General features: G+C 38.7%; 1 protein-coding gene across 2 annotated transcripts in view; it reads left to right on the forward strand.

Moving 5' to 3' along the window:
* Positions 1-25,111, forward strand: part of Luzp2 (leucine zipper protein 2) — a 432,038-nt gene that overhangs the window by 347,558 nt on the left and 59,369 nt on the right. For both annotated transcript variants that reach the window (XM_060367228.1, XM_060367227.1), the window contains exons 8-9: positions 7,928-8,002; positions 13,700-13,864. In XM_060367228.1, the coding sequence (XP_060223211.1) occupies positions 7,928-8,002; positions 13,700-13,864 (240 nt within the window). The remainder of the gene's footprint in view (positions 1-7,927; positions 8,003-13,699; positions 13,865-25,111) is intronic.

Genomic DNA, 25,111 nt, shown 5'->3' on the forward strand with positions numbered 1-25,111 from the left:
TTTTCTTTGATGAAAATGTAGTGCCCCTCTGCGTCTTTTTTGACTAATTTTGGTTGAAAATCTATTTTATTAGATATTAGGGTAGCCACTTCTTCTTACTTTTTGGGTCCATTTGCTTGAAAAACTGTTTTCCAGCCTTTTATTTTGAGGTAGTGTTTATCTTTGTTGAGTAGGTGTGTTTCGTGGATGCAGCAGAATGTTGGATCCTGTTTCCGCACCCATTCTGTTAGTCTATGTCCTTTTTTTGGAGAGTTGAGTCCATTGATGTTGATAGATAATAATGACCATTGGATATTATTTCCTATTATAGAGTTGGCGATGTTACTGTGAATCATTGCTTGTTTTCTTTTGATTTTTGTTGGAAATTATCTTAAACCTATGTTTCCTTGGCTGTAGTTGTTTTCGTTGGGTTGGAATTTTCCTTCTAGAATATTTTGTAAGGCTGGTTTGCTGTTCAAATATTGCTTAAATTAAGTTTTGTTGTGGTATATTTTGTTTTCTCCATCTATATTGATTGAAAGCTTTGCTGGGTATAGTAGTCTAGGTTGGCATCTGTGGTCCCTTAGAGCAAGCATGATATCTCCCCAGGCCCTTCTGGCTTTCATAGTTTCTGATGAGAAGTCCGGTGTGATTCTGATTCTGATAGGTCTACCTTTATATGTTACTTGGCCTTTTTTCCTTGCTGCTTTTAGTATCTTTTCTTTGTTCTGTAGATTAAGTGTTTTGACTATGATGTGGCGTGAGAGTTTCTTTTCTGATCTAGTCTATTTGGTGTTCTGTAGGCCTCTTTTATGTTTGTGGACATCTCTTTCTTTAGGTTGGGAAAATTTTCTTCTATGATTTTCTTGAAAATATTTTCTGGACCTTGGAGTCTGGAATCCTCTTCTTCTTCAATTCCTATTATTCTTAGATTTTGCCTTTTCATGGCGTCCTTGATTTCTTGGATGGTTTGTGTTTGGGATTTTTCTGATTTTACTTTTGCTTTGAGAGAAGTACTAATTTCTGCAAGTGTATCTTCAGCACCCAAGATTCTCTCTTCCATCTCTTGTATTCTATTAGTGATGCTTACCTTTGTGGTTCCTTCTCTTTTCTCTAAGTTCTTCAGTTCCAGGGGTTTCTCGGTTTGTATTTTCTTTATTGATTCTAATTCTGTTTTCATGTCTTGCAACATTTCTTTCATCTGTTTGAATGTGGATTCCTGTGTCTCCAAGATGGTTTCTATTTTTTTGTTTGTTTCCTATCTTAGTGGCACTACTTCTGCCTTCATTTGTTTGGCTATATTTTCCTGTGTTTCTTTAAGTGCTTCGTTCACTTCGTTTTTCTTTGTTTCCATTTGGGAGGCCAAATCTTTGAGAGATTTGTTTCCTCTCTAACTGTTTGAATCTGTATGACTATTTCTCTGAGAGATTTGTTGGTTTCCTCTTTATGTGCCTCAAATAACTGGATAATCATAGCTTTAAAATCATTCTCTTGTGTTTTTGATGAGTTGCAGTGTCCAATAATTTTGGGGGTTGCCGGTGAAGCCATGATATCTTGATTTATGTTGGTTGTGTTCTTTCCCTGACCCCTGGCCATTTGGTTATCCGTAGTGCTCACTATCTGTTCCTGGATTCTGCAGGTCAGACTGGTCTTTCTCTGGTGTCTGGATAATTCTTTAGGAAAATGAGGGAGGTCTAGTGGTTTCAGTGTGTGCCTTTGTGATTCAGCTATACCTGTAGGAGGAAAGTTCGCAGGCACAGAAGGGCAAATGTGGGGTAGCATGTGATTGAGTGTGTGCTTGTAGGTGTGTCCTAAGGGACAGGGTATTGGAGAATAAAGAGGCCTTCACTGTGTGAGAGGGGTGCCTTGCAGGCACTGAAGGTGTTGCAGGAGCTAAGGGATTGCAAGCGCAGTTGAGGAGTGTGGGCGCGCATTGATTTTGCAGGTCTGCAGGACTTTGGTAGCTAGTCAGCTGGTTTACTGCCACTGAGGGGTTGGATGGCCTATACAATCACTGGCTGGGCAGCCCTGTGTAGTCAGTACTGCCACTTGCAGACTTGGGATCTGGGAAGGATTGTACTGCGGATCTGAGTCTCTGTGGCTTGCACTCTTTGGGTGTGCGTGCACTCTGGCAGGGTGGAGTTTCCGGCAATGCAAGCACTCCTGCGGGACCAGGTAGTGGGGGTAGTGGGGGGTGCCCTCCAAGGGGCCAGAGCTCAGAGAAAGGGTACTAGGTGGGATGTGGGCTCCTCTGAGTGGTGGCGTTCAGCCGGTGGTTATGGCTCTCCACTGCTGCTGCGGGGTCTGGTGTCCTGCCTCTGCTATCCTGGGTCTCAGGCACTGAGCTTTGCGGCTTTGGGATCCAGGAAGGATTTTATTGCGGAACTGAGTCTCTGTGGTTAGCACTCTGTGGTTGCACCTGCGCTCTGGCGCTGGCAGTGGGTGCACTCCTCCAGTGTGGCGGTTTCCGAGGGTGTGTGCGCTCTGGTCGCTTGGGACATGAGCACCTCTGTGCTTCTTGCAGTGGGATATCCTCAGGGAGATGGCGGGGAGGGGACACTCCGAGGGTCCAGGGCTCCACAGAGGGTCCTGGGTGGGGCCCCGGGGTGGGACGTGTGTCTGAGGGGTGGTGTTCAGTGGGCAGTTACAGCTGTCCGCTGCGGTAAGGGGCCTGGAGCATGTGAGCTTTGTGCTCAGCTGCCTGGTGCTGTGTGCAAGTTTCCCCGCAGGAGGCCCAGACAAGGGAATCTCCCCACTTCCTTCCCAGAGAAGTCCGTGCTGCTGGATCTAAATCTACAAGTACTTCACGCTTTTGTGGTGTCCCCTCTCCTTTAGAAAGCCCAAAAGTCCAAATTCTAGTTTCGATTATCTCTCCACTCACCAATTCCGAAGATTCATGTCCTCTGCCTCTCCAAAATGGTGTGCTCTGCTCGCTGCCATCTTGGAACTCCAGTTATTTACTTTGTGTCCCAGCCATAGCCCCCTCCCTTATTCCCTCCCAATTCCACCCTCCCTCCCTCATCTTCTCCCTGCCCCTTTCAAGTCCACTAATAGGAGAGGACCTCCTCCCCTTCCATCTGACCCTAGCTTATCAAGTCTCTTCAGGACTGGCTCCAATGTCCTCTTCTGTGCCTAGCAGGGCTGCTCCTCCCTTGGAAGGTGGGGATCGAAGAACTCGCCATTGATTTCATGTCAGAAATAGTCCCTGTTCCCCTTATTAGAGAACACATTTGGACACTGAGCTACCATGGGCTATATCCGAGCAGAAGTTCTAGATTATATCCATACATGGTTCTTGGTTGGAGAAACAGTCTCATGAAAGACCCCTGTGCCCTGATATATTTGGTCCTTGTGGAGCTCCTGTACTCTCCAGGTCTTACTAACTTCCCCTTCTTTCATTGTTATTCTTTATTGTCTAGCTGACATGAAAATAAATTCTTAAAACCAAAATCAGTGAAAAAGAAAAAAGGGGGAAGAGAAAAAAACGGGAAAGAGGGGGGAAGAAAGAGTGATAGAGTGAAAGGAGAAAGAAAGAAAGAAAGAAAGAAAGAAAGAAAGAAAGAAAGAAAGAAAGAAAGAAGAAAGGAAAAAGCAACAATGAGAAGTGTAAGAGAACAATCTTGTTCTTAGGCATGCTGACAGGCAGAGTTTCAGAGTTCTGTGGGAATCTGAAGTCACAGTTTTAGAAAAGTGAATTAAGAAATGATAATCTCAGCACACAAACTGTTGTTTTCCTTTTCTTTATTTGAGCATCTCATATATGAACGCATTGTATTTACATCTCTTCTAATCTTTTTCTCTCATATTACAAGTTCTCTTAAGTCCCTGCATCCCCTCCTCCTTACCTCTTTTTCTACAATTATTTTTGCAACACATACACACACACACACACACACACACACACACACTATGAAGTCTAATTAGTTTTGCCCTAGTTTTCAAGTATTTAGGGCTGACCACATAGGATTAGGGCCTCATCCTATAAATAAGCTTTCTCCCTCCATCCATTTTACAGCTCCTTGTAAAGTGTACCTGCAAGAAAATGGATGGTGTATTTATATTGCTGTCTAAGTGACTCCCTCAGGAATACAACACTAAGCTGTCTGCCCTCCTTCAGTTGCTGCTAACTCTCAACTCTGGCTTAGCTATTTGAATCTTATAAGGCAACTTTAATTGTGCGTGATTTCTTTGCCTCAGTTTTGGTCAAAAATTGATCTGTTGTATTATTAGAGATGGTAAAGAACAACTATGAAGAGATTGCTTTCTCTTAGTAACATGGTAATCTGATTATTGCATAAGAGGGGTCTCGTTCAAGGCTAGTTGGGAAAATTTTGTGCATTAGTGTTCTCTAGAGTAATAGAACTTATAGAATGAATCTACATAATTACACACACACACACATACAAACATACATGTTTATGTGTATCTATCATCTATCATCTATCTAAACATATCATCTACATACCATCTATTTATCATCTATCTATCTGTTTATATATCTATCCATCTATATGGGATTTGTTAGAATGACTGACAAGCTGTGGTTCAGCTAATCCAAAAATGAATGCCTGTGAACAGAAGGTCGAAGAACCTAGTACTTGCTCAGTCTACAAGCTTAGATGTCTCAGCTGGTCTTCAGTATAGTACAAGATTTATTATGTCTTTTGTTTACTCTTATGGGAAAATTAATCATATCACAAATATTAGTTCCTGATTGTATGAGAACCGAGAGCTCCTCTGAAATCAATATTGGTTTTTCTGGGGTGGTATCATTTTTTTAAATTTATAGTGCATTATGTCTTCTCAAGTAAACTGTATGAAGTTGACTTTATTAGCTAGTTTCCTCTCTGGATAAGTGCCCTGACTATCATAAGTCTTCTGGTGTTGTGCCTTTTCAGTAAGTTTCCTGTATACAATATAGACTGCTCTTCTAGAAACCAGGACAACATTTCAGGAGATGTGAATCTTGCAGCTCTTATACATTCTTTGAATGTTCTCACCTATGAGCTTGCTCATACCCAGAAAGGCCTCAGGAAAGATAAACAACTGAAAACCTTGTGGTGGTTAGTAATAACTGTTTCAGACTCAAATATTCTATTTATTGGAATTCATTTTTCTTGTCCAGAAATGAGCATACTAGATTGCTACATTGGCTCCTGTTCATGATGTACAAATGCAGGTCAAAAAAGTACCTTGTTTATGAAGTATTGGTATGTTACTTTGGGTTGCTTTTACTTCCTTAATTATGTTACAGGTATTTTTATTGTATACGGAGCCCAAGCTAGTACAGATCAAATATTTTGCTCAATGTACCAAAATGAATAAAGAATCAAATCCTTTTTTTTTAATGTACATTGATCAAGAACTTATTTTCCTCCATCTCTGATCTGCTGTGCCTAAGTAGTAAGAGTGACATGGTTGAACAACGATTTATAAATACAGAAGCTGGCATTTTCCCTCAGGTGTAGAAAAAGGGAGATCTGCATAGAGCTATCCCATTCATTGAAGACGTCAGCCAGAGTAATACCAGCCCACCCATCAAATCTTCAATATAAAATTTGCCTTGCCTACAGGAAGTATAAGGATAAAGATGGAAGAGAGGACGAGGAAATGGCAAACCACTGATTGGCCCAACTTGAGACTCACCCCATGGAGAGAGCCAATCCCTGACATTATTAAAGATACTCTGCTATCCTTATAGACAGGAGTCTAGCCCAATTGCCTTCTGAGAGGCTTCATCCAGCAGCTGATGGAAACAGATGAAGAGACCCACAGCCAAACATGGGCTCAGCTCAGAAAGTTTTGTGAAAAGAGTGGGAGGAAAAACTGAGGGAGCCAGAGGGGTCAAGAACTCCACAAAAAGACCTAAAGAGTAAACCAACCTGGGCCTATGGGGCCTCACAGAGACTGAACCACCAAACAAAGAGCTTGCATGGACCAGACCTAGACCCCCTACATATGTAGCAGATGTGCAGCTTGGTCATCATGTGGATCCCCTAACAATGGGAACAAGAGCTATCTGACCCTGTTGCCTGCTTTTGGACCCCTTTTCCTTAACTGGGCTGCCTTATCTGGCTCAGTGAAAGATGTGCTTAGTCACTCTGTGACTTGAGGTACCAGGGTGGGTTGGTAAGGGCTTCCTTAATGGGTACCAACTAATGGTACCTCTGAGAAGAAGGAGAAGGGGAACTAGGAGGGAGGGAGGCATGAGAACAGGACTGGGAGGAGAAAAGAGAAGGGGCTGTGATCAGGCTGTAAAGTGATTAAATAAATAAATTTTAAAAATAATAAGTTTTAATGACAAATAAGCCATTCTCCAGCTAAGGACAGGATCCTTGAGAAGCAAGTGATCAATGTATGCTCCTACATTCCCTATTTCCTCTTTTAATTTTATTTTCTTAGTAACTAACTCACATTATACAAGTACAGATAGGAAAGTATTTTATCTTTGACATTATTTTTTCTTCATTGTGTAATCAGCACACACAGTCCATGTTTATTATGTGCCACAAGGTCACTATTGTTTGTATTAGGAAATGATTGAACTAATTCTGATAGGGAATAAAAAAACAGCGTTACTAAAAAAACTGAAAAAAAATAAATTTTTTCTTGCTTTTATTATTAACCACAAAAAGCTGGAGGAAATACACTCAAGAGAATTTCAATCTGAAGTTGTGCAAATAGTATGCATTTGTTGGCAATAATCCTCTCCAAGCTTCATGTTCCTCATTCAGTGATAATTTATGTTGTTGCCTTTGGCTTAAAAAGGCAACTGTTTTGTCGAAAACAATATAGCCAAGGCAAGATTAGAACACATGTCTTTCTTTTTACTGAAAATAGATTCTTTTCTTATATGATACATCCTGACCACAGTTTCTCCTCCATCCAGTCCTCCCAGCTCCCTGGACCTCCCTTCTTTCCCAGATCCACTCCCTGTCCTCCCTTTTCTCTTCAGAAAACAAAAAAAGCAGGTCTCTAAGAGAAAAACAATAAAACACAACAAAACAAGATACAGTAAGAAAAGACAACATCCCTTATTGTGAGGCTGGCTAAGGCAACCCAATAGGAGGAAAAGAGTCCCAAGAGTAGACAAAAATAAAAAAATAAAAATCAAAGACATACATGCTCCCATTCACTGGATCTTTTGCATAAATGTTATGGCTGTTAGCTTGCTGTTTCTGTAGTATATACATCTTTCAAATGAGAAGTTATTGTTACTTTCATTAAAAAGTGCTGTTCTGACATTTGAATAAATGAAGAGATGTGCTAGGATACAGAGACATAGGATAAAAACCTTAAAAAGATAACGACCAAGTATTGCTGTATTAATCTTCCTGGAACACCAGAACAAAATACTGCAGACTGCATAGCTCCCGTGAAAGATATCTGCACAGCTCCCCAGGTAGAGTGTCACTTCCAGGTTCTCCTTCACTTGGATTTTGGAGGTCACATTTTCAGTCTTGGTGATCTGGTGATGATAGCTTCAAACTGAGTGTTTTATGATGTTTATATTTTATAAAGAGAAAGACAGACAGACTGACAGAGAGCACTTTATTTAAACCTAATTATGTTCTCAGTTGGTCTATCACCAAATTAAAAAAAAATTAAAAGTCAAATGGACAGTGAGGCATCAGCACAGGAAGTTGTGGAAACACAGTTCATTCCCTAAGAATTAGAAACAGCTCTGGTAAGAGGACTTACAAATATAAGAATGTTTTGAGCAAGTCTTTACAAAAGTGTTTCAACCCCTGTGACGTCAGTCCTCTTTATTCCGATCATACTCTTCTCTGCATCAATACCAAATGACTGTGTAACTTTGTGTTTTTAATATGAAAATTAAACTAACAGGCTATATTCTTTCTCTTTAATCCTTTCTAGAGTAAAGGACAAATGTGTGGGGCAGATTACAGGTTATACTGAAATGTATTGCTGTTCTTTCCTGTTACAGGCCCAACAGCTCACTGAACTGGAACAAAAGTTAGCTGTAGCCAAAAATGAACTTGAGAAAGCAGCTCTTGACAGGGTAAGTTCACATCCAGGGGCCATGTCAACTTTGGTTTCAGCAACATGGGATGTGCTTGCTGCTGCCTGTGATTGTCCAGTGAAGGTCTAGATATCTGGAACAGTACGCACAAAAGCTGATTATAGAACCGAGAAGGCTTGATGTCATCCTTGGACTCCATGTTCTCCTCATTCGATTTTTCTGCTGCAGTAAACTGAGTGAACTCTGGGAGTCTCAGAGTTTGTTTTTCTTTTATCTTACTGATACATTTATTACATAGCAGCATGGATAAACTTACTTAATGTGAAATCTGTGCCATCCTGTGCTAGCTCTGGATGAATGAGTACAAAGAAAATGGAAGTCGTCATTGACATCAGGTTGTTCAAAATGTGTCTTAAATGCCTATGCCTTAGAACTGTTGCTCTCATTAAAGAACTTGAAAATGTGCACAAGGACATTACATGTAGCAATAATTGAGTCAATAAGAGATTATATAGGACTTCATACATATTGTATAGTCATACTTTGGAATATTAGTCCAAACATGAAAATTACTAATTAAATATATTTGTCTGAAGTAATAATTTCCCAAACACATGAAAAATATTTAAAGTATTTATGGCAATAGAATAAGTAAAAGAGTAAATATCAAAATCTTTGCTGTAATAGTTTTCTAAGATACATACAGTACATACATAGCTGCAAAGCATATTTGCATATTACATGTTTTACCCTCCACTTATTGAACAGATACAAAGTGATAGTCTGTATATATAAACATTACATGTATGTTAAGCATGTATTACATATGTAGACATAGACCTTAGGTACATGTCACCTTCATATTTATTTGTATTATAATTATTTGTCTACCTGTCTGTAATTTATGCACAGTATAATTGTATTAAGTTACAAAGATGCCTTTCCACATTTAATTCAGACTACTGCTAACTTCATACATAATATTATTTTTTGTATATCCCTGTATTTCTCAAAATCATCTCAGTTAAACTTAAAATGTTCACCTCTGTCAAGAACTGTCTGTGCTTATGACCACAGTTTAGTAATCATGTTATTGATAATGTTGAGCAGGGAAAGCAGTGCATTTGTGGACTTAACATTTTCAATAATTCAATAATATGAACTCAGTGAATTTGTAAAAAAAAAATAAATAAATAAATAAAAGTTGCCTTCTAATTACCCAGTTTGAATTGTGGGTACTTTGTTATAGAACAGGCAGAAGAGAGACAATATAAGTTTGGTTCCTTTTGGAGATCTTCAGATTTCACACTTTAGGAAACCTCATGTGGATATTTTGATACTATGCCAAACACCTCACACTGTATGGTAGTTTGAAGACTAGGCTAAAATTCTAGTTTAGAGATATGACTGTTTCTCTCATAGGCATATTTCTTCACTTTGTTATGACTCAAATATCTTCACAGCTGACATAGGGAGCATCTCAGGCATAGTATGTAGAGTGTGTAACAATAGAGAAATTAGGAAAGAGATATCCTGACTTTTATGATGTTCCTTTAAAAGATTTAAAGTTATGAGACATAAATATTCAGTTAAGTAAGCAGTTATCTCACCAACCTTAGTCCTTTGGAATGGCTATTTATTAATTTATCCAAGTTATTATCATTTAAAACTTCAGGGTAGCCTGGCTTTTATTCTGTAGAGTAGATCAAGCATAATTCATATTACCTAAATTAGTTTATAAAAACTTTAATTTGAAGGGGTTTTTCCCCCAGTGATGTTTACCTCATCGTGCAACTCATACAACTCATCATACAACTCAGACTGACACTTTTTACAGACAACATGGGAATTCTGTAGACTTGGTGGGCTGAGAAAACCGAGAGAACTATGCAATCTAAATTCTCCTAGATCACGTTTAAAAAATTATTCTCTGTCTGTGTTGCCACCTACCCTGAAAAAAGAAATGCATTATATCCCAACAAGACACTGAGTCCTCAAGGCCCCGAGGCAATCTCCCAACTTCTAAGACTTTATCACGTTTCTGGCCATTGAATTATTCTTCTTTATATATTCTTTGTGATTTGGCACTGTGTAATTATTTAATTTTTCAATGGTTATACAGTTTTAAAATAGCTTTTGGGCGATGCTATTATGTTGGGCATTACAGGAGTCAGAAAATGTATGACACATGGTCTTTGTTCCCATATGAAATATAATGAACCCATCAGGAAATAATGCTTTCTGACCCACAAGAAAATAGAATAATAAAAAATGAACCTGTGCTTTGAAAGTACTTGTGGATACCACCCAATCTCAGAACCACAGCATATTGGTTAGAGATAGGCCTAAGGCACAGGGCTTGGGGCCACTGCAGCGCTGCTCCTTCCCTTCTGTGCACTTATCCCAATCTTTATCACCTGCACATGCAGACGTGTGCAGTGAGCTTGTGCCCTATAGAATATGCCAGTCTGGGATTCTGATAGGTAAAAGTCTCTCAAGACATTAGTCCTGTGTTTAAATGACCATTTTTGTTGACTGGCCATGTTCAAATATTCCCAGTGCTTTGCTTTATAGAGGTCAGCCACACCACTTAGATTTTAAAGTTGATTTCAGTGTTCTATGCATAAAAACTAGACTGATGGGAATATTGCCTGTCATATGAAAAATGTCCAAAAAGCTCATCCATTACTATTATTAGTGAACGAGGTAAGATTGCTTTTCTTCGATGAAAATGTTGCCTTTAACCTTTAAAATTCTGTCACCTCTTTTTTGGTACATAGAGCTATAAAATCATTTCACATTATTAGAGAATGGGTTTAACAAATATCAAGCAAGATACATATGAAGTGTAAAAACTACAGCTCTCAATCTAGGTAGAAAGGCTATATCAATCTATAAAGGATAGAAACTACAATTTAAAAGAATTGTTCTTCACCACTCTCTATCGCATTCATAGGAGACCTTTTTCATCTAGTGCATATTTATCTGTTAAATATCTTGTGTCTCATGTTCAAATATCCTTAACTATCACTAAAATACTGTGAGAACATCTTCAAATTCCAACTTTGTATTCTATTTTCTTTCTAATGAATGAAGATTTTATTTTACCAAATAAAATATTCCAACAAAGGAATATCAAGATTTATCTTAACTCAATTCTGAGTTTCCATAATTTAATTATTATGCAGGTGTAGCTGAAGCATATTGAAAACTGGGGCATTTTAGCTACTGAATTTACAACTTCAAGAGTGAAGGGCAAAACAAATGGGAAGAGTTATTTGAGGCAAAGAAGGAAAGGATAAACCAAGACTTACATGAGAAGAGAATAGTTCTCTTATGGATCCCGAGGAAATCATGTTATATATGCCACATCATAGTTCAGTAAGGGATATCTTGTTGTAGTAAACTTAACAGTTGCCTGAAGCTTCAGTATAGAAAATCCTAGAAGTATGATGATGATGTAATGGATTCATTTGTCCCTGGATGTGTGTGACACACACTGACAGCATCAGAAACAGGCTTGTCTAGTTAGCGGTACTTTATTGAGGATGGTGGGGGAAAAATGACACTAATTCTGGTGACAAATATCAGACCATTGTCTCTGCTAGTATCTATCTAGACTGCCAACATAAAAATGTACCAAAATGTAAGACAAGAGGACCTGGCACAGGCTGTAGTCTCAAGAATGAAATCCAGGAGGGAAGGCATTAAGAACAATTTGAAGAAAAGGGTACAGATCACTCTCTACTCTTGAATGCTTAGAGATTGTGTGTGTGTGCATGTGTGTGTGACTATACTAACAGGGATTTCCTGATGAGGTCAGGGCACTTCTGGGAGCATATATTTAACACAAAATTTAAATTAAAATTGAATATATGTGTACTGTCTTCCACACAAAACCTACATACACACCTGAAAATCTTCATTTGAAACCGTTACTTCATGTTTGTTCTTTACTTTTAGCATCTGAACTGAGTTATTGCTCTGACTGAGAGATTTATTTACCAAGTGAAATACACTTTAACCTCTCATCTGTTAAATATACGTGAGCAGTGCAGAAGCAAAGATAGGGATGTATACAGGAAATACTGTTTCTTTCTACAGGGTCTTAGCATTGAAACTCTCTTTTATAAACTTATACCTAGAGCAACAGCCATCTCCTGCTGATCATTCTGTCACTGCAACATTGAAGAAAACACAGAATCTTTAACATGCCCGACACTGTTCAAAACTCTAAAGGCCAATGAGCATCTTTCGATTTAAGATTTATTTTTATTTTTAAATGATGTGTGTGGGGGTGGCATTTTATACGTAAGTGCTGTCAGAGGCCTGAAAGGGGTACTGGATACCCTGGTGCTAGAATTATAATGGTTCTGAGCTTCCTGTATATAGCTAATGGAAACAAAGCTCCATTCCTCTACAAAAAGAGTATACACTGTTAACTGTTGAGCCATCCCTCCAGCCCTAAGACCATCCAAAAGATGCCCAGGAAGTGGCCTGCCCGAGCATTCTGTTTCAAATAGAACATTCCAAGAGTGAGGGCTTAACCTAAATATACCTTTCGATTGTCCCCGTGAAGCATGAGTCGCTTCACCTTCACAGCGCCAAACTCTTTAATATATGCAATGTATTGGTATCTGTTCCATGCCTATCACTTTAACCACATCCACATGCATTTTCTCACTCAACTACTTATATGTCACATCCTTCTGCTTCAGTTTGTGCTTGGGAGACCTATTATAAACCTCACTAAAGACCTTCCAGTGCCTGATATCTCTTGAAATGTTCTCCATCAAACTAGTTAGTTCATTACTCTTTAATTCATCCACATGTACATTTCATTATGGTAGAAGAATACAGCCAGAGTGTTTGCCAGTATATAGCTTCTATGACCTCTCGACCAATGTCTGACACTGTCCTTCTTTCTGTCTGAGGTCTCCCGAGCCAAGATTCAATGTCCTCATTCATACTGAAATACTAGTTTTCCACAGCCCCACTAGAATCACCTACCAAATATTGCTTCTAGATTCATAGAATTGTCTTGCCTCAAACTGCTTTGTATCTTCTTGCAAGCCAGTTTCAATGGCTTATAGACAACATGATCTTTTATACAGCAGCAAGAATATCTTGGTATCCATTTTCTGCATTAGTTATTTTCCTATCAATGCAACCAAATGACTGGTGAAAGGTAGCTAAAAGAAAGAAGGGTTTAGTCTAGCTCATGGTTTGAGGAGTTCCATGAGTATCCAAACTTTTGGCAATGTGGAATGACAGCATTGCCATTTATATTGGGCAACATTTATAGCTCATGACAATACCTGAGACACTCATGAGTCATCCTGGGAAGGAATACATGGTAGCAGGAATGGTTTTCTGCTGCAGTGGCTGCATCTCTGCGTGCTTGATCAAATCTCAGCCAGTCAGGTAGCAGAACAAGATGAAGGAAGTGGAGAGGAGGGAGGAAGGAGAGAGTGAGAGATCAGGCCATAAGTATGGCCAGACTATTTCTGCTGAAAGCCTGTATCCCTCATTCTAGGCTCCCCAGCCTTCACTATGACACCACCTGGGCACAGATGTTCAAATATAGATCCTACTGTTGACACCACATGAAACAGGACAAGCAATTTCATTTGAAAACCTGTCTGTATTTGTAGAGAGTGAATGTAGGCTAAAACCAATGTGAGAAATGGTAATAAGAACCAAGGGTAAAAATGTTAACCCCTACTTCTCTTTCAGGAATCACAGATGAAAGCAATGAAAGAGACTGTACAACTCTGCTTGACATCAGTTTTCCGTGATCAGCCTCCTCCTTTGAGTCTCAGCTCATCAAATCCAACACAGATGTTACATCCACCCAGGACAACTGCTTCCAAGATTCCAGAAACAAGGACAAAAAGCAAGGTACTTTTCATCCATGTGTTGCCAGCACTGGCTACAAAAGTATTATCTTCAAAATACACTAAGTTCACTTACTGCACTGGACCCAAGTTGTACAACAAACTCACCAATTGATTTGGCATCTTTCATCTGAGAGTAGCTAGGTCTGCAGTCAGAGAAGTCTGGCAGAAAGCAATGCTTTATTATCAAAGAGCTTGTTTCATCAGCAGGAAATTATATTTGTTGGCATTACAACAACAAAAACAGAAAAACAATGAATTTTAAGTAATTTTTAAAAATACTTGTAAATGTACTTGTAGCACATTCTCAGAAGCAACACAGGTAGGAACCTTCTTTGGAAGCATAAACAACATTCCTCATAAAAACGTGTGTTAAAATTAAAGCCTATAACATTTAGGCTTGGGAATGGAATAGGCATGGGAATCATTTTATAGTATGTAAAAATATTCTGGCACAAAAAGCCTCAAAACACAGCATTTTAATTAGATCATTCTGTGTTGGCTTCCATTCACTTTTTTAAAAAGGCATTTTAATGTGCCTCTATTTTTCAGAGCAACTTCTTTGTAAATTTTCTCACCAAGTCCCCTAATACCTGACTATCAGCAGAAACTCAAGAGCTTCCTTACCGTGTTGGTTCCTCCCTAGAGAAACCAGTTATTGATTTTAGCATGCTTATCCTATATGTATATGGTTAATATCCACTTATACGTGAGTATATTCCATGTATGTCTTTCTGCTTCTAAATAGGCCACAGAGGAAGAGGATGCAGACAGTCCTGATGAAACCAAATAGGCCAGGGTCAGATGGTAGGGGAGGAGTACCCCTAGCCTAAATGTTATAGGCTTTAATTTTAACACACATGTTTTTATGAGGAATGTTGTTTATGCTTCCAAAGAAGGTTCCTACCTGTGTTGCTTATGAGAATGTGCTACAAGTACATTTACAAGTATTTTTAAAAATTACTCCGACCAAGGACTATTCATGGAGATAACCCAGAACCCCTGCACAGATGTAGCCCAGGGCAGTTCAGAGTCCAATTGGGTTACATAGTAATGTGAAGAGGGACTGCCTCTGACATGAACTGACTGGCCTGCTCTTTGATCACCTCCCCCTAGGGGGGAGCAGCCTTACCAGGCCATAGTAGAGGACAATGCAGCCACTTTTGATGTGAACTGATAGACTAAGATCAGAAAGGAGAGGAGAACCTCCCCTATCAGTGGACTTGGGGAGTGGCATGCAAGCAGAGGGAGGAGGGAGGGTGGGATTGGGAGGGGAGGAGGGAGGGGCTTATGGGGGGATGCAGAATGAATAAAGTGTAATTGATGAAAAATTAAAAAAAATACTTAAAATTCATTGTTTTTCTGTTTTTGTTGTTGTAATGACAACAAATATAATATCAGTGGACTAGGAGATAGGGATGGGGAGGGGAGGGGCAGAGGGTGGAACCAGGTGGAGATGAGGAAGGGGGTTACAACTGGGATACAAAGTGAATAATTTGTTAAAAAGAAGAAGAAAAGAAAAGAAAAGAAACCAGTTGTTGGGCTCTGTGTATAAATAAAAGCATACAGCTTGAAAGAGCTGTTAGAGAAAGGAGTTTTGTTTCAGGCAGTGCTCTTAAAGAACAGCCTCCCTAGTAATTCACTAAGAGGATGTGTGTTATGCAGAGCAGCCTGACTTAGAAATCTAAGCCTGTACAGGTAAGGGTTAAAGACACTTGAGAAACAGGAATGCAAAATGTGAGCACTGTGCGTTATTATAACATGAGCTTTATTCTTGTGTATTTCTTACTCTTCTTATTCTAGCATTTTTACCTGTGATTGGAAACATAAGAGATTTAGTTTATGTAAGCTCATGATATATTAACATACTATCCTGTAAAAAAACATAAAAGTGTTTTTCCATTGCTTCATTTTATCACCTTTGCTCTTATTATGTGCTAAAGCACACTCATAATTCTTAAGTAAATATTTTCCGTGAAATTTTCCTGTACATTCTAGGTTCAAAATATTTTATTCCTTATATCTCAAAAAATACAAGCACATAAAACTATACTGTTCTATGCTCATCAGAGAAGGTTCTGAGTAAACTTCTTGAAATGACCAAATGTACACTGCCCACACAATCTCACAGTGTAAGAGTAAGCCACATACTGGTTTCCCTAGTGCTACATCTGAGGCAGAAACAGACCCTCATCTAAAATGATACTCCCAGAAAAGTATCCCCTCGATTCTGTGATCATGTGACTTTGTCTCTAACTCAAACTACAATTGTTTAAATGAATTACTAGAGCTGGGCTCTTTATGACCTTGAATATATGAAGGAAATTACTGAGGGTTGCTTTTATTGATTTTTCTGGGATTTAATGTATGTCCTGTCATTGAAATTAATAAATATTTATTGTCTGTCTTAGTTTAACACAGTAAATAGCAGGCACGACTTAAGCAAGCAGTTTGCAGATTGCTTATTTTTCAAAAACCAATAATAAAAAAATCCAATTGTTTAAGATGAATTTCAATAAATCTAGGCGAATGTAATATGCAGTAATGTATTTTAGAGATTAGCATTAAAAGCTTGTCTAATGTTTATGTTTTGCCTAGGTTCTTCATCTTTTTAATAGTGGCAGAAATTGTGTTTTATGTGTGCTTGGGGCATAATCTCTATCCAGGCACCTAGCAGACAATATTGTTCTAAGTCCTGAATCATATAACATGGTGTAATACAAGAAAATCAAACTCACCAGTCATGAGAGACTTTCTTTAAAAGAAAAGTAACATGCTTTGTGTATGAAGGTAGCGATTGAACACAGGGCCTTGCACAATAAATGGGAGGCAAATGTTCTCCCATGGAGTTACAGTCTCTCCTAAACATTGTTTGTTTGTTTGAGGCAGGATCTCAACCTAGCCCTGGCTATCTTAATACGCTCTAAGTAGGACAGGATGGTCTTGAATTCACAGAAACCTGCCAGGCTCTTCTTCTTCGGTTGCTGAAATTAAATGCTTGGCCCATAGATAATTTTTAATTAATTTATTTTTTATTAATTACAATTTATTCATTTTGTATTTCAGCTGTAGGCCCCTCCCCCATGTCTTCCCAATCCCACCTTTCCTCATCTTCTCCTTCCATGCCCCTCCTCCAGTCCATTGATAGGGAAGGTCCCCCTCCTCTTCCATCTGACCCTAGCTTATCAAGTCTTATCAGAACTGGCTGGTAAGGCTGTCTCCCTACCTCAGGGGGAAGTGATCAAAGAGCCAGCCACTAAGTTCATGTCAGAGACCCCTGTTCCCCTAACTAGGGAACCCACTTGGACACTGACCTGCCATGGGCTACTTCTGTGCAGGGGTTCTAGGTTGCCTCCATGAATGGTCCTTGGTTGGATTATCAGTCGCAGGAAAGACCCCTGTGCCCAGATTTTTTGGTTCTATAGCTCTTTTTGTGGAGCAACTATCCCCTCCAGGTCTTCCCTGCACTCTGCCCAAAATTTGGCTATGAGTCTCAGCATCTGCTTTAATACCCTGCTTGGTAGAGTCTTTCAGAGGTCCTCTGTGGTAGGCTTCTAGCACATTTAACTGGTTAATCATTAGAGAGAGTTCCTTGTAGTCAATTAAGTGTGAGTTTTAATAGTCTCCTGACTTCGTCACTTTGGATCTGGGACAGCTATAGTAATATAAACACTTAAGTGTTCTGTCTTCTATGCTACTCTATCACCTGTCATCAACTGCATCAATTTTCATTTAGTGTTTTAATTTTAAATATGAAAAATAATGTTCAAAATGATGTCTTTCATTTTGATGTCTCCATAAATATAAGTCTTTGTACACTGTTAAATAATTGCACATCATAACCCTCCTTACACATTCCCTCCTCTTGTCAGTCATCCTTCTCCCAATAGCCTTTTCCCATTCATTTCTATTCTCATGAAAGTGCCTATGTATCTGCATCATTTAGCTATATAGCTATCTACCATCACCAGTCTATCATCTATAAGTCATCTATCTATCCATCCATCTAATCTATTTCAATCTTTCATCTAACACTCCATTCTCATCTATTCAGTATTTGAGAGAAAAATATCAATTGTTCCTTCATGTGCCTGGTTTATTTTGTTTAAAACAATGAGTTCGAGGTTTACACATTTTTTGAAGATTACATAGACTTGTTTTCTGTGGTTTAGTGACCCCGATTGTATTAGGCACCACATTTTCGTTTGATGTTCATATATAGATTGGCATCTAAATTAGTTCCGTATCCTTACTGTTTGATTAGTGCTACAGTGGATGTGCCAGCATCTACACAGCATGCAGTTTTCCCATGTGCATGTCTATGGTATGCACATACCGTGTGTGCATCTTCATGGTATTTGGATACAGAGCACTTTGGCTGTACACCAGGCGAGTTGCACTAGTTTCAACTTTATGAGGAGTTTCCATTGTTATTTTCATGTATTGGCTACACCTTTTATATTCCCACCAGCAAAGAATAAGTTATTTTTTCTTCATATTCTTGCCGTTGTTGGTTGTTTGATTCCTGGGATATAGCTGTTCTGATTGACATAGACTATCTGTGACTTTTGATTTTCATTCTCCAAGGGCTAAAGTTGTTGAACCTTTCAAAAATGTTTCGAGTGTTAATCTCCCTCTTTTCTGAGAACTATTTCTTTGATTTATTTATTTGTTTATTGTGAGCATTAACTTTTTGATTTGTTTGTATATTCTAGATTTTAACTCTTTGTTAGATAAGTATATACCCAGGGCTTTCTCTCATTCTGTCAGCTGCCTCGTCACTCTGTTGTTTTATTTGCTGAACAGAAACACTTTAATTTCCTGCAGTCTTACTTGTCAATTATTAGCTTTGGTTTCTGAACTGTTTTGTGTTCTTTCAGTCAGCCTTTGTCTATGAATCTGTCTCAAGTGTTTTCCCATGACAGTTTCAAAGCATTAGGTCTACTTTAAGCTTATTGTTCCATTTGAATAGTTTTGTACATGGTGAGAGATGGGGATCTAACCTCATTCTTATGCATGTTAATATCAGTTTTCTCAGCACAAGTTTTGTCTCTTGTCCAATATATGCTTTTGATATCTTTGTAGAACACAAACTGCTTGTTGCTGTGTGGATTTATTGGGGATGGGGTCTTCTGTACTTTTCAACTCTTCTACTTATCTGTTTTATTACCAGGACTGTGTTGGTTTTATTCCCACTTCATTTTTTAAATAAATTTTTATTTTTTAAAATAATTAGTTTATTCACTTTGTATCCAAGCTGTAGCCCCTCCCTCATCCCTTCCCAAACCCATCTTCCCTCTCTCATCTCATCCCATGCCCCCCTCCAAGTCCACTAATAGGGGAGGTCCTCCTCCCCTTCCATCTGACCCTAGCCTATCAGGTCTCATCAGGGCTGGCTGCATTGTCCTCCTCTGTGGCCTGGCTAGCTTGCTACCACCTCAGAGGGAGGTGATCAAAGAGCCAGCCACTGAGTTTATGTCAGAGACAATCCCTGTTCCCTTTACCAAGGTAACTACTTGGAGAATGAACTGCCATGGGCTACATCTGAGCAGGGGTTTTAGCTTATATCCATGAATGGTCCTTGGTTGGAATATCAGTCTCAGAAAAGACCCCTGTGCTGTTATTTTTTGTTTAGTATTCTTCAGGCCATTTGGAATAATCTGTACTTCTGTACTCATTTGAGCATTTTGCCTTAGTTCTGAGAATAGGGTCAGTGCAGTTTTCATCAGGGCTACATTCAACCATCAATCACTTTCACTTTCATTAACATAACCATTTAAACAATATTAGTTCTGCTGATCCTTGTCTATGGGAGTGCTCTGCCTCCTCTGGTGCCTCTTCAATTTCTTCTTCAGTGTTGCACAGTTTCCATTTTAGAGTTCTTTCCCCCTTGTATGTATCTAAGTCTTGCTATTTTATTTTTTTCTTGAAACTACTATAGATGTGGCTTTCTTCCTGATTTCACTCTCAGCATTTGAAATCATCCTTAGTGATGTTTTGTATGGCTTTTCCTGAAATTTGTGGAACATATCTAAAATAACAATTTTAAGGTTTTATATTTAAAAAGATAAAAATAAACCTTCAGCAGAGTGCAGGGAATCATATGAAAGAAGGGGGAGTTAGTATGACCTAGAGGAGACAAGAGCTCCACAAGGACCAAATATATCAGGGCACAGGGGTCTTCTATGAGACTGTTTCTTCAACAAAGGACCATACATGGATATAATCTAAAACCCCTGCTTGGATGTAGCCCATGGTAGCTCAGTATCCAAGTGGGTTCCCTAGTATGGGAGACAAAGATATTTCTGACATGAACTCAGTGACTGGCTCATTGACCTCTTCCTCTTCCCTGAGGGAAGAGCAACCTTGCTAAGCCACAGATGAGGACATTGCAGCCAGTCCTGAAGATACCTGATAGGCTAGGGTCAAATGGAAGGGGAGGAGGACCTCCCCTATCAGTGGACTTGGAAAGAGACAGGGAGGAGATGAGGGAGGGAGAATGGGATTGGGAAGGAAAGTGGGAGGGGGCTATGGCTGGGATACAAGTGAATGACCTGTGATTAAAAAAAGAAAAGAAAAGAAAAGAAATAAAAGAAATCCCAGGAAAAAAAAGATAAAAATAACTCAAAGAGTAACATTTGTTGTTACTCTACTTATTCTATGAGGTTCACAATGTAAACTTTCTTTTTCTGTGCAGCTGTGTGTGTGAATGTGTAATGTGTATATATTGTATACATGTGATATTTAACTACATGCTTACATATTTTAAAGACAAATGTTTATTACACTACCACAAAATTCTAAGTTTACTGGAGAAAACAGAAGATAATTTGTATGCTTTCTCCTCATTTTGCACTCACTTTCTTGGCTCCTGTAGAATGCATACTACATGAGCCATCAGTCCCACAGCTCACGCCTGTTCTACACTGTTCCTATCCCCTGTGCTTCTCTGAAACAGTCATGCTTTCTTGCCTTCCATCATTACATCCTCCACAGTCATTAACGTCTCACTCTTTCTACTTGAGTGCATTTTTTCTTACCTTCTCAGGAAAATATCTTTATGCTACCACTGCTGTGACAGCTGGGGGCTTGTAGTTCATGCCTCGGGTACAAAGAATGTGCTGTCTGTCTTGCTCTCAGGACTGTGACTGAGCTTATCCTGTTGATCTACCTGGCATGGCGTTTTCTAAGAATTAACTTAAAAGGGGATTTAATGTGTGTTTATCTCCTCACTCGACATGCTTCTAGAAAATATGTCTCATTGCATTCAATTAGACTGCCTTCTACACATATAGTACAAGTGTTCCATACTCTCACAATAATATCTGAAGGTAGAATTGGGCTACACAGGGCAGATGATAAAATCTTCGTTCACCTTTCTTTGTTTATTATTCATTATAATTTATTTATTTATGTTAATTACAGTTTGTTCACTTTCTATCCCAGCTATATAGCCCTCCTCCCCTCCCAATTCCACCCTCCCTCCCCCTTCTCCACCCTTGCCCCTCCCCAAGTCCACTGATAGGGGAGGTCCTCCTCCCCTTCCTTCTGTTCCTAGCCTATCAGGTCTCATCAGGAGTGGCTGCATTGTCTTCCTCTGTGGCCTACTCCCCTCCTCAGGGGGAGGTGATCAAAGAGCAGGCCAATCAGTTCATGTCAGAGACAGCCCCTGCTCCCATTACCCACTTGGAGACTGTGTCTATGGGCTCCATCTGAGCAGGGGTTTTACTTCTTTCACTTTCAATTTTAAACTTAATTTTAGTTTTTAGGATCCCGTGGTCTAAATAGCTTTGATTAGAGAAAAAGATTAAGGATATTATTCATTCTAAATGTGTCTAGGAGACTGTATTTGTTATGTCTTTGCTAAAGCATTTTTTTTTTTAGATAATACTGTTTGAATAGAAAGGTAGGTGCAAAAGTATAAACTAAGGAAATACTATTTCCATTTTGTACAAACTGAACATAATCATAACTGGGGTGAAAAAAACCAAACCATGGAAGCCGATTTCTTTGATCCTGTAATGGCAGCTTGACTATGGTGCAGAAAATAAATAAATAAATAAATAGAAATTTAAAAAAAAAAAAGAAAAAAGGAAATTGGATTCAAGTATGCTGATGGGGAGGACTGGTTTAAACTCATGAAGTACATTGCAGAGGTATATTGTATGAGCTTGACTGCAGTGGAAGGTGTTCAGATAGGAAACCAAGGTGGCACTCAGAGATTGTAAACAGAGATGACATGAACAAGAAGAGAGGTTTTTACAGGAAAGCCGATTGACAGGTTTTCAATATGCTAACTTCCAGGTGTCTGTCATAAGCCAAATGTGCAACTGTGTTCAATAACATCATGTTTTGATCTAGAACAAAAGGGAAACATCAGAGTTTACAAGAAGGATTTGACACCCTCACCATAAAGGAAAGTTTAATGTTGTAACATATGTAAGTTACCCAATGAGAGAGGAAACGCAAGGGCCTAACGGGACACGCAGGTTTGAAATGATGCAAGCCTGATTTTAGGAAAGAGTTGGAGATAGCTCATTGATGATGAATTTGTATCCCTTACCCTTTTCTTTTGCTGAGTTGATCTTTGTTTATGTTTGAACTAGGAAGCATGGTTTTCCAATGCAGGTTGTAACAATCTGGACATGCAGCATGTAGTCTGTCCCAGAGGTCCTCAGGTTACTAATCAATGGAAGTATGACTGTGGAATCTGTGAATTTTATACTCATCACTAGTAATCATGGACCTCTTTAATTACTAATTATATACTCACAAAAAAAGTAAGTTTTATTAAAGTCACTATTGTAGCTAACAAAGGCTCCTAAACAGTGAAAATATGTGTGTTTTGTAACATGTCTTTTGGTTCTATGTAATGAATATATATATATATATATATATATATATATATATATCTTTAATTACTACTATTTTGTTACAGTTCTCTGTTAATGGTAGCTCTGGGATAGAGTAAAACTGGTAGTATTTACACTACTACACTTGATAGACAACAACAAAACCTCCTAAGCTGCTGAAGTGTAATACAACATTGTATTTACAAGGGTGTATATGTGTGTGAGTAGCACTACTGAAACACTAACATCACATTATTGGCAGCATAGATGATATGCAAACACCATATAAGTATATTGGATTTATTCTCCACTACTAATTGTATGATAAAACTAAAAACAGCAATATGCTAAGAATTATTAAATAAAAAGAAAAGATAATTTTGTGCAATACCAATATAACTTTAATTAATTATATGCATCTTAATGTAAGGCATTTAACATGGTTCTATATCATTTTAAAAATATAAAATTGTAAGCAAAAAGAACAGGAAACATACTAGCAGAAGTCTACCACTCTATATGAAATTATATCAGCAATACACCGGTGAGTTTTGTATGTTGGATGTATATGTGGTATATGGACGTGAATACACAGGTGTTTTGTTTTTTTTTTAACCCGTGTTGGCCAGAGAAGGACACAGAGTGTCTTTCTGTGTTGCTTTTCAGCTTACGGACTTGAGATAGAGGCTTGCTGTTATAACTCACATCCACCGGTTTCTGTTTCCAGTGCTATTGGTGCATTATACATGGACAGTTATGCCTGGCTTGTTACACAGGTGCTCAAAATTCAAACTCAAGTCATTGTGTTTATAATGCAAACCCTTTTATTCGTTCAACCATGGATTCCCTTGGTATGTGCAGTTCCAAAATGGAGAAATAAACATCTATAATCTATTAGTCAGGCTTAATAAAACTTATTTTTGCTACTTTCTAGTTAATAATGTTGTCAAATTGTTTCACTGTTTTGCAACCCCCTTCTATATCTTCTTATATATAAAGAAAGGTAAAATCACCACCAACCTTGTAAAGCTGTTACAGAGATACAGTGAGGAAATTTACCATTTAGAAGTATGGATCTCATTCCCTCCCTTCCTCCGCCCTCTGCCTGCATGCCCCTCCCCAAGTCCACTGATAGGGGAGGTCTTCTTTTCCTTCCTTCTGATCCTAGTCAATTAGGTCTCATCAGGAGTAGCTGCATTGTCTTCTTCTGTGGCCTGGTAATGCTGCTTCCCCCTCAGGGGGAGGTAATTAAAGAGCAGGCCAATCAGTTCATGTCAGAGACAATCCCTGATGGGAGGAGGGAATAAAGTGTAATTAATAAAGAAAAAAAATCAGCATTCCCTAACCTTAAAAGAAGAAGAAGAAGAAGAAGAAGAAGAAGAAGAAGAAGAAGAAGAAGAAGAAGAAGAAGAAGAAGAAGCAGAAGAAGCAGAAGAAGAAGAAGAAGAAGAAGAAGAAGAAGAAGAAGAAGAAGAAGAAGAAGAAGAAGAAGAAGAAGAAGCAGAAGAAGCAGAAGAAGCAGAAGAAGCAGAAGAAGCAGAAGAAGAAGAAGAAGAAGAAGAAGAAGAAGAAGAAGAAGAAGAAGAAGAAGAAGAAGAAGAAGAAGAAGAAGAAGAAGAAGAAGAAGAAGAAGAAGAAGAAGAAGAAATATGGATCTCTAAGAGTGTGGACAATAAAAACATGAAATAAAAAGCATAAGACCAGGAATTCAGACTCCCACTATGAAATATTTCAGGAAACCATTTGGGGCTGGAAGAGGGCTTAGCCATTACAAGCATGCACTGCTCTTGCACAGGACCTGAATTCAGTTTCCAGAAGCCATGTCAGGTGGCTCACAAGCAATTTTAACTCCAAGGGATCTTATACCTATGATGATACCCTCACACATGTGGCATAGACTCCAAGAGAAACATGCACATTAATAAAAATACAATTTATTTAAACAACAACATTCTCAGGAAGATACCAGTGATTTTTCAACATAGCCATACCGTTCCTTAACTGTCCCACTGTGAGGACACTGCAGCAACTCACAGAAATAAAACTGCTTTTAGCATGAAAGTGAAACTAAAATAAGAAAGCGCATTTACCGTCAGGGGTCACATAACAATGCTACAAACAACAAGAAAAAGAAGAAATACAGATATGCTAGACCAAGAAAATGGTAAAATTGCCTTACAGGGACTTGCCGTTTCACTGTATCCCAGAATATATAACCTTGTCAATCCTGGTCTTTCTGCAATATAGCTCTCTATCTTAGTTTTGGCTATTAACTGCATAGGTAAAGGTCACAGTCGTGAAAGCTCGTAAATGCAAAGGGATGGCATGCTAATTTTTAAAAGATTTTATTTTTAACACCGAAGTCATTTATGGCAGCAAGCTCCAGGGATCTAATCAGG

Source organism: Meriones unguiculatus, chromosome 14, assembly GCF_030254825.1.
Source record: "Meriones unguiculatus strain TT.TT164.6M chromosome 14, Bangor_MerUng_6.1, whole genome shotgun sequence".
Lineage (NCBI taxonomy): Eukaryota > Metazoa > Chordata > Mammalia > Rodentia > Muridae > Meriones > Meriones unguiculatus.